The 14,667-nt window shown below is 33.5% G+C and overlaps 2 protein-coding genes across 4 annotated transcripts; one reads left to right on the forward strand and one right to left on the reverse strand.

Moving 5' to 3' along the window:
• Positions 1–2,696: 2,696 nt before the first annotated feature.
• On the forward strand, positions 2,697–3,870 carry LOC145940967 (uncharacterized). Its single transcript, XM_083046672.1, has 2 exons — positions 2,697–3,117; positions 3,784–3,870. The coding sequence occupies exons 1-2, from the start codon at positions 2,697–2,699 to the stop codon at positions 3,804–3,806; spliced, it is 444 nt and encodes a 147-aa protein (XP_082902798.1). The 3' UTR covers positions 3,807–3,870.
• A 1,357-nt stretch (positions 3,871–5,227) lies between these two features.
• Asun (integrator complex subunit 13 asun) lies at positions 5,228–14,623 on the reverse strand. 3 transcript variants are annotated; one of them, XR_014426098.1, is made up of 11 exons: positions 14,087–14,623; positions 13,928–14,002; positions 13,550–13,836; positions 13,382–13,472; positions 12,943–13,150; positions 12,482–12,861; positions 12,109–12,270; positions 11,449–11,777; positions 10,376–10,718; positions 6,091–6,303; positions 5,228–5,363 (listed from the first exon to the last, which is right to left on the reverse strand). XR_014426098.1 is itself a non-coding variant. In XM_083046664.1 (9 exons), the coding sequence occupies exons 1-9, from the start codon at positions 14,300–14,302 to the stop codon at positions 10,436–10,438; spliced, it is 2,031 nt and encodes a 676-aa protein (XP_082902790.1). In that variant the 5' UTR covers positions 14,303–14,623; the 3' UTR covers positions 10,158–10,435. The 3 variants fall into 3 exon arrangements, 1 of the variants encoding a protein (XP_082902790.1); XR_014426099.1 differs by lacking the exons at positions 5,228–5,363; positions 6,091–6,303 and adding an exon at positions 6,347–6,369; XM_083046664.1 differs by lacking the exons at positions 5,228–5,363; positions 6,091–6,303 and having other exon boundaries at positions 10,158–10,718.
• Between the last annotated feature and the right edge of the window lie 44 nt (positions 14,624–14,667).

Consider the following 14,667-nt stretch of genomic DNA (forward strand, 5'->3'; position numbering starts at 1 on the left):
GCAAACCAAATACCTTGTAAGTAAAAAAAAAAAAAAAAAACTTTAGAAGGAAATAAAAGTAATGCTTTCAGTCCAAAAAAAGACAACATCGAGCTCAGTAAAATAGCGTCCGGCCTGCACACATACACATATATAATTATGCGCGTTCTTAGTTCTAAGTATCCTTAAGTATACGTAGTTTGTATTTACTCGAGAGTTCTTTTGAACAATATTGATTGCTATTACTGAAGAACTTTCGTCTATAATCTTAGACTTCTAAATTTTGTTGTTATGAATTCTTTAATGAACGTTTAAACTTCCTAAATTTCTCTAGCTTTTTAATTCTCAAGATCTAACTTTTATGTTGATAAATCTCTCCTTGCTACCTTCCTCCTTCATTTTAGACATTTCCTCTTTGATGATTTATTTCGCAAAGCTGAGCCCTTTAAGTCTTTTAAAACATTTCTCTTCTTTCACATTTTTGCAGAAATCACTTATTTGAAGCAGGATGGCGATAAGTTTCGATTATGCCAAGAAAAGTAAAAAAAATCCGCAATTTTCACTATACTTATTAATTTTTAAAACATGTCAGGATTCTGTAGAATTTTTCTTTGTTAAAGTTTCCGATTCTGTCTTCTTTAATTTGCATTTGCGATAGTTTTAAATTGAAAGAGCTTTTAAGCATATATTATTTTCTTTATATTCTAACGAAAAAGTATAAATTATTTTCACAGCGATTCTAGAGAAGAAAGCGTCGTGATCCTGCCTAAAGTAACAACGTCGTACGAAAAAAACTTTTCACAGGTGAAAAGTCTTGTGATACGGGAATTTTCGAAACGTCGATTCGTCATTCTCTGGCTTCGGGCGAGCGTGACACGACGGCTTTGTGGATATACGTGCGAGGAGTGAAAGTAAAACATGTCTCGCATCTTTTCGACTTTCTCTCGACGTAGCGTCGCTTTAACTCCTCGCCGTCTTCGTCGCAGTTTCATTCCGTTGGGAGCGAAGTGAAACCAAAGTTGCGGCCGCAAAACCACGTCCGTCTTCGATCGTCACAAGGATGTGTCTTTACTCTCTCTCTGCTGTAAAGTATTATTTTATCATATTTTTTATCTACAGTGTATCTTAATTTTTTCTATATACATATTTTCGACTTTTTTTTTTATAAGTATTAATCATTAAATATAAATAAATATTGAATAATTATGCATAAAAAATCATGTGGAAAAAATTATGATTATATAAATTATTTAATTATTATTGTATATAATATATATATTCTATATTATTATATATATATTATAAAGTAAAGAGTGTGTTTGACAAAATATTAAATCTTGAGATGATTTCGGTATGTTTTTTTTTTAATTATAACAATTCTGATATTGTTTGAAAAAAAAAATGGATTTTATAATCGTGATAATTTTTAATAATAATTAAATAATGAACAAATACATACGTAACAATCATTTGTTCTTCAATTCTTCTAAATAACACATTCTTGATAAAAGTAGATAAAAAATTAAAAATACAAATTTATCATTTGATTAAAAACACTGCGCAAAATTTCGAATACCACAGTTCTAAAATTGTGCCTTTTCTTTTCTTTTTAAATTTCAGTTAAAGAGCTTTCTTCTTGGATTTATTGTTAGTCTCTGAAAAGACTTTCTCAAATACTGTTCCTTTTGTTCTGAGCATTCCTTCATCCTTAACTGTTATTCCGTTTGTTTGTTTACTAACAGCTATATACTTAAGGATATAAAAACATCGATCAAGTTGTAAATAAAATAAAATAAAAGACATCAAATGCAATGTAGTAGAAGAGAACAGAGATGAATCACCGGAAGAGAAGCAGGTAAACGGGCATTGTAAAGTTACATTATATCGTTGACCTTCGTAGGCTCGAGCGCGGCAATAATGACACTTTGCAGCTTGTTGACTCATATCGATACGGTACTTTTGTTTTTTTTTTCTCACTTGTATTCGCATGTATACCATTAAATAAGAGATACTTTCTCTTTGGTATAAAAATTATTATTGCTTGCCCACACAGTCCTGCACTAGCCGATGTAAAACTAAATCTCTAATATACGATTATGAAAGTAGAATCAAGTCTATAGAAGAGAGTTAACATTTAATTAATAATATATAGGTTTTCTTTATTAACCCTTTATTAAATAAAATAAGCAGATATTTATGAATCTCTTTAAATCCTTGCAAACATATACATGAAGAGTTTAAATGTAAAGTGAAAAAAAATCAATTTTTGCAAAATAACAAACTCCAATACTCTTAATTTCTAGTTTTGCATACAAAATTAATTTTATATTCTTTATAAAATATATATAATTTAGATTAATGAAAAAGTCAAACAAATTGTATAATCCGAATTAAATAAGATTTATAATTTAAATGATATTAAACTCTAAATCTCGTAAAATATGCCAGATTACACTTTATCCATTTTCGAACTTAATCGCATTTATTGTTAATCCACTTTTGCCCTTTAGACTCGCATTCATTAAGTGTTCAAAGCAAATATTTCGTTCGAAAATAGCAGTATTTGGGTAAATGTAAGGACAGAGAGAAATATGTGCGATATTTAGATATTTATAGACTTAACACACATTTTTTGTAGTATATATTTCACGTTGTTTCAAAACAAACAATTGTTTTGGACGCAAAATTGGAATCTTAGTCGCACAGAGGAACAGGAAATGAGAGCATTTATTAAATTCCATTGTCTATGCCGGCCTATTGTTAATTCCGACTACGTGTTTTTGAGACCACGCGATTTACATGCGCGCGTTCCTCCTCAGGGTCCGGTTTTTCAGCCGGTACTGAAATCGTTGAAACCGGTTTGCGACGAAAAGCGAAGCGAGAAGTCTGCAAGAACTCGGGCTTATAGGCATGCCGGACTCTCCTGGTCGAAGAAAAAAAAAAAAAAACTCGTTCTGATTTCGCAGCGACGTCATCCACAGGATTTTCAATGCGATTTGCAAAATCCACTTTTGATCACGATCGAAGAATTCCGAGATGCAAGGATTCGCGACCATATCAATCATACAATCCTCGAGGATCGATCTAAGAATTTGAGAAGCACGCAAGGAAGTTCGGAGATGATGGAATTCGAGAGTTGTAAGAGATATACCAGGCGCGTTTCGCATAACTCGTAACTCTTTAATTTTAATGAGAGATTCTCACACGAGGGTTTGCATTCGCTTTTTTTTTCCTCGGAGATGAGGTACCGATTGCCTTGGAATTGTGAGTTGTAGAAAAGAATTTATTGCAAAATAAGATAGTCAAGGACAGGCTAATATTTTTATTTAATATTTTTTTCAAATGGATTTTAATGAAATTTTGATTGATTTTAATACAATTTTTGATTTAGTTGTACAAAGAGACATAACATATAGAAAATTGCAGTCTTGTGACATTTAGAATATTGCTCGAAAGTAGAATTAAGAAAACATGTATCTTAAATTAAAAGAATCTTTCATTAAATTTAAATATACGAAACTGCGAACTGACCAAGAAAAAAAAATTCGTCAATTAAAAGATAACACGATAAAAATATGATACTCTATACAGTCAATACTGACCTCCCTTAAGCAAACTACAGAGAGAATCTTCCACAAAGATACGTTCATATAGATATAAAACTCGAGAAATTGAAGACTTGACAAGATCATATGTTTGTAATATAAACATTTTGCGTAAAAAGAGACAAAAACAAAAAGAGAGAGAAATTTTCAATCATCTCCTTATATCCACCCACGTTCAATCCGCTTATTCTGTCCTCAGTTGCAGATTCTGAACGAAGGTAAAGCACAATCGAAGAAAGGGCACCAGGAGAACCAGGCCAGGAGAGAGATAGGGTGCCGATGGGGGGAAGAGGGGGGCAAAAGCGAGTGCAATGCATCGCGGTCACTCCAGTGACCTAGTAACGTCCGCCGCGACCTTAGTTGCGACGTGTTCACCCGTTTAAACCACCCTTCGTCCCCCTGTTCCTCCCCGACCCCCCGTTACCCCTCGCCGTCATCATCCTCCTATTCCCCTTTTCGCTCCCTTTCTCCTATCCGCACCACACGTGACACCGATGCAGCATGAGGGGGCGAAGGGGTCCAGGCGAGGGATATTCTCGGAAGGTGAGGAAAGGGGGAATCCAGGAGGAGATAGAGAAAGAGAGAGAGAGAGAGAGAGAGAGAGAGAGAGGAGGGCAGGCAGCGAGAGGATGATATATACAAAACACAAGGTCGCAAGAGAAGTGCGATTGTGTGGATGGCAGTGTCGGTGAAGACATGATGACGTAATACTCGACGACGACACGAGCACGTGATCCACGCGGTGGTAGCGTTATCATGGTGTTTACCATATGACATTGCTTCTAGGTTCGTCATAGTAGTGTCTTTCATCATATCTCCGCATCATTTATAAGTCGGAGGAATTAGATGGATGGAGTAGAACTCGTGCAAATCGATCAGTAGACCGAGATGGATTTTTGATATGCTCTAAAATTAAATAGTATTTATGTAGGTATTTATACATCGCAATAAAATGAAGCAAATAAGTTCGGAATGTGTGATTGTAATGAGAATTTCGCCAAATTCCAGAGGTGATTATACATGATATAATATTAAAATATATATATACATATAAATATAAAAAATATTATATATATATAATTTAAATATAAAAGAAATCAAACGTCTATGTCGTTTTACATATAAGTAGTTTCAACTTGATTGAATAATCTATATTTATTTGTACTAGTTATATTTTTAAAAAATGAGTCTGTGTGTGCATTGATCTTTTTCTCAGAGATGTAAAATTTCATCGCATTTTAAATTTCGTATACACTTCAATGTTGAAAATGTTGCCGAGTTCTATAAATCGATTTTGAAAATTAGTACTAGTACGCAGTAATTTTAAAACGTATTTGGTATTTGAGAAATTTCGAAATACCCGGTGCAAGGTAGAAATCTAATCGCTTCAACGTCGAGCGGATACTTTCTTACCTGGCGATATGCCATATTTTCCCCGAAGGTGGAAACGGAGCCGAGATAGAAGAGCCAGGGACTAAGGACGGAAAAGGGATGGAGCACGGAACATAATCTCCCAGCGGTATTCCCGGACCCTTCGCTGGGGTAGCAAAAGCTCATTAGAAGTCGCCCTTTGAAAATCGTCCTGCTACAAGCAGCTGTCCCTACGGCGCAGTAACGGACGGCTTCGTGGTGCTATTTTCCAAGACATTTGGTTCCGCCAATTTTACGTAGAAATTCAGGGATTTTCTTTTTTCAAAAATTTCTTCTATGTCTCCTGATCGCAGGTATTTTGAAGTCGTATTTCGTAGTTCCCAAACTTCAAAAGAAGATGTTGGAAATCTGAAAGTTGCGTAAAGATGTTACAAAGAAATATAGGAAAATTGTGAAAAAAATGTTACAAAAGAAAAAGAGGGAAGCCATTGAAAATCTCGAAACACTCTTAAATTATATTTCGAACATTTTTAACTTTTCTCGAATCCATTTCTTTAGCAGAAAAATATGAAGTATTCTTTGAATTGTTATTATAAAAATATAAGTATGCTCTTTCGAAATGTAAAAGGAATAACAATAATTTGTTTAATTTCGAAATCTCGATTTTACTAGATTTTTAATTTTTATACTGGTCCAAAACTTAATTTAATGATAAATTAATGATAAAGTTATTTTACTTTTGAAAAGTTTCAAGAGAATATGTTAATTAAAACTTTTAACAAAGTGGAACAAAGGAAATCTACATATAATTTTTATGTTTAGTAAATCTAATTTGATTTAATTTTTCCTAAGTACACGAGCAACATTTCTTTTTCACAATTCTTTAAACTTTACCGCTTGATACAGAATTATCACTGATTGCTCTTACAAATATGTAATAATCTTCACTTTTTATAAAGATAAAAAATTCGACATATTTATTGAATGTAAAGTTACTTTTTCTCGTTACTTTATCATACTCTATTACACAAATATATCGTTTTTATATTGACACGAAATTTATATAGCGCGTTCTCTTGATCTTAATCGCTCTTTTCGCGTATCGATAGTTTCGTAAATCATAATGTAGCTCTACCTTTTAAAAAAATCTGGGATACTGTATATTTCCCCATGCAATACGTCCCTGGGCTTCGCTTTAGTGCTTCGTATGTACATCCTGCAGGGACGTCGCTCAAAGGGACGACAAAGAGCCGGTCGGACCGTAAGCCTTGAAGGGCGGCAGCCCTACACGAAGGGGAAACGGGTTCCATGCTGCCGCCAAGTCTTCAATGGGACCCTACGGAATACCCTGAAAAATTCAAGCCTGAGAGCTTCTGCTTCCGTCGAGGTGTGCAAAGGTTTCTTTGAGCTGAAGCTGCAAATTAATCGAGAAATAGCTTCATATTCAAAAATATATTTCCAGATTTAAAATAAATAAGAATTAATATTTTGAGAGATGTATATTATCTATTTAATAGTAGTATCTTCTATCTAAAACAGTTAAATTTTATATATAAAATAAAATTGTACGAGAGCATAGAAAAGATATATTTCAAGGAATGTGCTATTATTGATTTGTGTTCAAATCATCAAATCTCATATCTGAAAGATGTACATGAAAGATAAAAATCTCAATCAATTAATTCTGGATTGACAAAAAATATCGTTTCTTCTCAAATATATAGATAAGACATAATTGAATGAATTAAGAATAAATTAATCCCTAAAAGTGAAGAGAGAAAATATATATCTAGAGCAACGATATATATACCTTTTTTCGCATTTTATAAAATCCAAATCAAAATTGTTTAACCAATCAATTCATCTTGTTATCATAATCGGCGTTCAATGGGAGATTCTCGTCTGTAAAATTCCTACATCTATAATTATATTTAGCGCAGAAGGACGCCGCTGTGTGCTCGCCCTGTGCCGGGTTCGTTTCCTCGTTTCGCGTTTCGTTCAGTGACCCTCTCGGAGGCCGCGATCGATATGTACCAGCTATACTCGCGAGTTTCAATTATATAAACGCCGCACACTCCCGTATCTTGCCGATACAGTTGCCCCTGCTGCCATGCGCCGCGTTATCGGGAACACAATTAATACATCTATTTAACATATTCAGTATCCGCCGCTACTATTATGTACCGCATGTAACATTTACGGCGTAAAATATTGACGGCGCTATAAATAATTGCGTAGGAGCGTATTATCGCACTTCATTGATATTGATCGCGTTATATATATATATATAATATACATACATATATGCTTCATGCAGCTCCCTGGACAATGTGGATTCGATTATATATAACGCCGATCATCGATTTGGACGTTTAACGAAGAGTTAAAACTAGAATTTCAGAATTTCATCGCAATTCATCCAGTCATTATTAATACATTTATGCCTGTCAAATATAATTTTTATATCGATGAAAAAGCAGATTATATGTATATATAGTGAAAATTATATCTAATCTTAATTATTATATAGCGAGAGACCTATATTTCTTCTTCAATAAAATGTGTTAGAGAAATTTTCTGATATAAATACTATTAATCGTGAAATATCATTACTCTTTATTATTGTGATGGTTTGTACCATATTTTTCTTAACTTAGCGCATTTTTTTATCACATACTGGGTTGTTGATAGAAAAAACGTAATGTTATTTTATGACATAAAAAGAAAAAATAAGATATAACGATCTTGTTAACAATTATATATAAAAACAAGGATGTTGTTAAACTGCTTGAAAGAGATTTTGAGAAGTTAATATATCTATATCTCTAAAACTTTAAATTTAATAACGAAGCTTGAAATTACAAGTTGAACGAGGAATAATTGTAATACTCGTGATAATTAGTAGCTATGCCAATAAAAATTAAATTTGCAATACTTCATATTCATCGTAAAAAAATATCTGGAACTGCAATATATTTTTCTAATAAAGTTCAACAATTTTGCTGAAATCGTTAGTTGATTCCAATCTACCCTAAATAAACTCTCGAAATGTATATAAATACAAAATGTTTAAGAGGCAAAAATATATATAAATCTTATTATAGTAATAATATCTAATTATATATTATAATACAAGCAATATGTAATTGATAAATTAGATGTATAAATTCATCGACAAGCATAAGATATATTTAATGACCGGAACATTGATTGCAAGGATGATAAAGATACTAAATATCGCAATTAAGTGATCAAGCGTGAGACAACAGATTCTCTAACGTGAGAAGAATACGAAAAAACCCAGATGAACATTCTATTTCTACATTCTCTGTCACGTGTTGCTCCGCATCTCTGTATGCACGCATGCACGTGCGTACGTCCGGCACAAAAAAAAAAAAAAAAAAAGAAGTGAACGACGGACATGTGCATGCTGCATACTCATACTTACGTACGTCACACGTGTGCGCGCGTTTACATGCATAAGTATACCATTGACCGGGATATCCTCTATCGCCTGTCTCGGGATGAATGAACCGTTACGTCATGCACTTGTACTCACTGGTCCCCTTCCGCAACCCTCCTCTTCTTCGTCCTTCTCTCCACCTCTTCCTCGTAATCCTCTCGCCTTCCTTGCCACCGTCCCGTCTCTCTCTTTTAGCAGCTTGCATTATATAAGGTGCAGCATAAGTAATGGCCTCGCTCGAAATAGATCGATTTGATTGTCACGTAATTTTCTTCCAAGCTGCATTTCTCTTCAGAGGGGCAGATAAATGTGAATAAATTTGGATGGATCTTTCGAAGAGTCTAGGACAATTGAGATTTTGTCGAGCGGCTGGACCAGAGAAGCTACATCAGGAGATCTTCAATTTATAGTATCTTCTTAATCCTCACGTTTATTTCTCCGGTATCTTCTCTTCCGCTTCAAGTTCTTCAATCTTCAATTTAGATGCTTCTATCATTTTGTGAACTTGCAAATCCTCGGATAAATCGTTATATCTTTCCTCCCATCCTGATAAGAGTTCCATCAACTAGGATCATATACCTACAATTCATCAGTTTAGTTTCAATAACTTCCTAATGGTCACCCTGTACTACGGGTTTCCTTTAGTCTCTGTGTATCTCCTCTCTTTCTCTCTCATTGTCTACCTCTCTCCCAAATTGAGAGAGAGAGAGAGAGAGAGAGAGAGAGAGAGAGAGAGAGAGAGAGAGAGAGAGAGAGATCGTGCACACTGCGTTACATTGCGATACACGCGGTCGAGTCCCTCCTTTCTCGTTTTGATGTCCTCCCACATTCATCGATTAGCACGGCGGGGGCCGAAGTGAACTATAGATTCGACAGAGGTCGATGTATCGCTTAGACGGCTCAGACACTCGGCAGACGTGTCGACTATAAAACAGCCGGAGGGGTGGAGAGAGAGAGAGGGATGCGGTCGGTGGCAGGACGGCGGAAGAAAAGAGGTGGGAGCTGGAATGGTGTTGTACCACTGATACACTTTCGTTCCGCGTACTCTTGTAGGCAGATGGATCTTCGCACGGTGTCGAGCTGCCTGATAGTAATCTCGGATAATCGTATATCCTTGTATCCTAGTTTTGTCTCGGCGTTATACTTCTCGCATCCCGGCTGAATTCTTGAATTTTTCTTAGCTTATGAAGACACTGTATTATAGTATCACATATTATAATTATAAGACACTGTATCATAGTGTCTTTTGTATATTCTTCCAGAGTTCTAATTTCTAATAAATATTTTCTCTTCTTAATTCTAGTTTTATATTCTTAACTCTTATTAAATCTGTTCAATTCTTGCGCGAATTAATTTTAATTCCTTAGAGATTTTCCATTTATGATACTATAAATAAAGTTCTTGATAGATTGTAGATTGATTCTTATTAGAATTTTTTATATTCCAAGTAGTATTATATTCTAGATCCTAACTTTTTAAGATCTTTTTACATCCTACTCTATATCCTCTATAAATTCTAGTAACTTTCTTTTTTTTCATTTAGAACTTTATTTTTGCAAAACTTAAAAATTCTAAGATCGATTTAATTTATGAAAATGTCAATTCATTTTTTAAATGAATATCATCATTCCACGGAATCATGAAATATTTATATCTTTCATCACAATTACTACATCTAAAAAAACTACAAAATATTTCTCATAAATCCATAAAATTATAAATTTAAAGATACAGAAAAATATATATGTATTTCATGATTCTCTCTCTATAGATAATATAAACTATTAAAATTAAAAACATGTATACTTGTTTTTAATATAAGAAATATATAATTGCTTTTAATATTCCAAATGCGATTGTCATAATTCTAACTTATCAAACTTATTTTATACAATCACGAATAATACCGTTCGATAAACCAATATGTATTTAATATATCTACATCAGTTATATTTACGTCATATACGGCGTCTTTGCAGGATGCACTCCGCCTTCTTTAAAAATCCTTGTTCACACATTATCCTTCCAGAATGGTTTCTCTGGGTTCTCTTCCCGTGTCCTTCAAATTTGGATACAGCTTCGCCTTAAGACCATCGCTGTTTATTCTACCGTGAAAGTCGGGTTTTCTATCCTTCGGAGCGCTACGCTGCAGCCAAATATCCAAGAGGCTCTTCGATCCAGCATTGGCCTTGTGTAATTGCTTGTTCAGAGGTATCGACACACTCGCCGGCGGCGACATCGGCGAGTCTGTCGTTGCTCTGATTACACTAACTCGAGCAGTTCCGTCTTCTTTACCAAAGCTAAAAAAAATTCGATCTTTAGACTTGTAGATTACTAATTCTTTAAATTCTTCTCCCCTTTAGAATTATATCTTTAAAATACTTTTAGATATTTGCACTTTTAAATCAAATCTCTCTCATATTACTTTTTTTAAATTAATCTCTTTTCCTAGATCTTATCTTTTGATTAGATCTCTAGATACTCAAACTTTCCAATTTTCTATTATTTTTAAATACAAATGTTATTTGTTCGTCTTGCTATTCTATGTATATTGTGACACAAATGAGTTCTCATTTATTTATATACTATTCAATTCATTTACAATGAAACAAAAACTTGCACTAAATTTTAGTACAATAAAATCACAATGATAAATTAATCCTTTTTCTAATTTTTGCTAATCTTTTCTAAACAAATAAAATTATGCATTATACATTAATATATAATTTTATAAATATGATTCTTATAATAACATATTAAGAGAATAACATCAATTACAATGCAGTATATATATGTATATGCGAGATTTAGTATTCTACAATATTTCTTCTTTCTAAAATATATAACTGCAATAAAATGAATATTCACATTACAATAAACATTAAATAAAAATTAAAAAATAAATTAAGAATGTAAAAGAATATAAAAATTAAGCATTTCGTGATAATAAAAGAATTTTAATTAATCTCAAAATAATAAATAAATTTATAAATCGCGAATCTTTTATATTTGATATTTTCGTTTAATTACCTGTCTAATTCGCGCAGAGCCTGATCAAGCTCTACCTTGTCCTTGTCATCTTTATTCCTGATCTCTAATAGACAGTTCAGCACTTCGGTATGCGCAGCCGAGTTGTTCGCGTGATGTTTAAGAAACGTTTCCATCTCGTCCCATAGCAAACGATAATGTTCTTCCCTGCGTACTCCTTTTCCGCCACGACCTCCGCCGATGTTTGGTAGCGGCAACGCCTCGTGTTTCGTTTCCAACCCGAGTATACTAAAGATTATTTGTTTGCACTGTAACACTTCCTCCGTACTTAGCTCCTCCTTCACCATTAATTCCGAGAGAGGATCTATCACCTGTGCAAAGAATTTAAAGATGCTTAGTATTAATAATAATTCTCTCTCCAAAATATATTCTTCAAAAAACTTTTTCTTTAAAAAGATTTTAATACTCGAGATCTATATCTCCAGAATATTTTAATAACATTCTAAAGATTCTAAAATAATTTAAATTTTCTATATTATATTAAGACAAATTAAAAATTATTGGAGAATATTTTAAGATTAACTCAGAATATATTAAAATTTAATTTTGATTATCTTAATTTATTACCTTAATAATTATTATAAAAATAAAAATTGTGTGCTTAACTCTCCTTGGAAACGCGATAACTTTCTTAATACAAACCTGTTTTAAGTTAAACATGAGAGTGCTGGAAATAGTCATTGGCCAATACTTAGTATGACGTTCCAATCTTGATCTCATTTTTTCTACTAGATCTTCATCATTAGAATTGGAAATACGTTTAAGTGGTGCTAATATGTTATTTCGCATAAGAAAGCCGAAATCCTGTAACAAAAATATTTCCAAGTCAGATATAATAAAAAAGAAGAAAATATTATTTCTCTCTATTGAAAAAATTCAATTAGATTTGATTTAAAATCTAATTGACATTAAAACAAAATGTTTTATACAGAATTGATGTAGAATTAATTGATAATGTATATGCAAAATTTTTTTAAATAATTAAAAATAATTATTAATTACAAAAATATCCTACAGTTATTCTGTAATCTGTAACTCTTCCACCGCAGCCTTCGCTAATTGATGGTGGATCCTCGAGTACACTTCGAGCAGTGGATAGAGTATGAATAAAAATCTCCCCGCCATGTGCTGCCAATAGATGAGAGATAGTCTTTCCACCAGTCTTCCTGGCCATCTCCAACATCACCGAGCGTCCATTTAATAGGAAATTGATCAAGCATGAGGACGGTCTACTGTTGACATCCACCGGCGTAATACGATGCATCGCCGTGCAATACTGCATCTCTGATGCACTACAGCCACGCGGTGTACACCATTTTAAAGTAATAGTTTCATATTCAGATCCTTCTTCAAAACGTCGGAATGTTTTTATCAACGCTGAATCTTGCGGATTTGCTGTAATAAGAGAGAAATTTCATTATTATTACCGAATTTAAAGATTACTTGTGAAAAAGAGTTTCAATGATTGAGAGAAACTTTTCAAAATTGCAGTATGCGCGGCAGAAGAGTGAAATATCTCGACATCGTAATTGGCTGAAGAACTGGCGTTCTGCTCCTCTTTCATAGGTATACCCGTCACTGTGGTACTGGCTAGATCGTAGTGAGACAAAATCAAATGCGATAATTTGGAGTGAAGTGCTGAGGCTTTAATCGAATGCACTTCTACTGTCAGTAAGGGTGATATCTATAAAAAAAAGTTAATTTCAGATTTTTCACACTATATATATGTATATTAAATAGCATTCACAGAAAATTCATAATTAATATAGGAAACATTTTTAATTGTTAAATTAAAATCATACAAAAATACTTTCTTTTTAAAAAAAATTGAAGAAATTGAATTGAGAACATTATTACATTTAACAAATAGATGGCAAGAATATTAAAATATAGTTATGAATAATTAAAAACATACCTCTCGAGGGCCTTGACTAGTGACTTGAGATTCGATGTTATTGGGATATATGTTCAATATGACCAAGTGACAATAATCAATGGGTATCAGGCTGCAAATCAGTGTGAACAAAATGTTTAAAATATTGTTGCGTGATAATTTAATGGAATATCTGAAGAAAGTACTGACTGATCCGAGGCTAGCGCAGTCTTGTTTTCCTGTGCTAGCTCATTCAGAAATATATTCTCTAAGCTCTTCATATTGCTGTTATCACGTGCGCTTGTGATACATATTACTCTACCCCTGTTTACCAGGTTACTAGTGTTCTCGTTCAGAGAAGTCCTTTTCTCGTGCTGTATCTCAGAGCACTCATTCAGAGTTTCAATCGCCACGCGCAGACCATGTATCACCGAATAGTCCTCGCCAGGATCCGGTGTCTTTATTGGAACTCCCAAAATGGCGGTGCCATTCATTATCTGTAGATGAAATAAGTTACATATTTGTTATCAATTACATGTAATAAAAGCATTTGTTATTCAATGTGTATAAATTTTAAAAGACACTTGCGTGATTCAAGTTCTGCTGCAATGGGCTCCATGAATTCAAAACATAAGCGGCACGATCAGTAACGACAAATCTGATCTGAAAAGAAGCGACATACGATAAAACAAGACATTGTAATAATGCTGGCGTATCTTGTAAGATAAAGTTTATTTAAAAGTATACCAATTTGCCAGCGGGGAAGAGGTCCCACACAATACGACAGTACTCCAACGAGGCCTCCACGCTGGTGGTCCACAGGGACTTGCAAACCGGTGCTAGTGGAATCAAATTCTGTCCTCTACTCTTGAGAAAGTCAAACTCCAACGTGCACTCGGTGGAGATGCCGAAGTACGGAGTGTGATCCAACACGAATATAGTCTTGTGATTCGCGGGATACATTTTCTCGCATTTCCCCCTTACAATATGCAATAATTATGACGTTCTCTCGCAGATGGGAATCTTCTCGTTCCTCGCATTCCACTTTTCAACTATTCATTTTAAGGTTAACTCGAATTTCGAATCCACTATTTATGATTTACTATATAAATCCTCTTGTCGTTTATTTATTAAATAATTTGATATTTTATCAAATTGTTCGCAGATTATAGATAAAGTTTTCCCTTTTACATAAACAAAAGATTAGAAAAGTATATAAATTGCGTAAAAATGTGTTATTACCTCTCTGCACAATAATGAGTGAACTACTGTGAAAGTACGAAAAATGTAAATGTAAATACTGTAAATATATTGTCCTTTAAAAAACA

This window comes from Prenolepis imparis, unplaced genomic scaffold (assembly GCF_030444845.1).
Source record: "Prenolepis imparis isolate NDT839.2.m4 unplaced genomic scaffold, iyPreImpa1.0 SCAF_9, whole genome shotgun sequence".
Taxonomy (NCBI): Eukaryota; Metazoa; Arthropoda; class Insecta; order Hymenoptera; family Formicidae; genus Prenolepis; species Prenolepis imparis.

Coding starts and splice junctions, on each gene's coding strand:
- LOC145940967 (XM_083046672.1), top strand. CDS start 2,697: ATGAGAGCATTTATTAAATTCCATTGTCTATGCCGGCCTATTGTTAAT. Junction 3,118..3,783: donor GATGATGGAATTCGAGAGTT/GTAAGAGATATA, acceptor TTCTGTCCTCAG/TTGCAGATTCTGAACGAAGG.
- Asun (XM_083046664.1), bottom strand. CDS start 14,302: ATGTATCCCGCGAATCACAAGACTATATTCGTGTTGGATCACACTCCG. Junction 13,837..13,927: donor TGCAGCAGAACTTGAATCAC/GCAAGTGTCTTT, acceptor TTTCATCTACAG/ATAATGAATGGCACCGCCAT. Junction 10,719..11,448: donor GCTCTGCGCGAATTAGACAG/GTAATTAAACGA, acceptor AATTTTTTTTAG/CTTTGGTAAAGAAGACGGAA.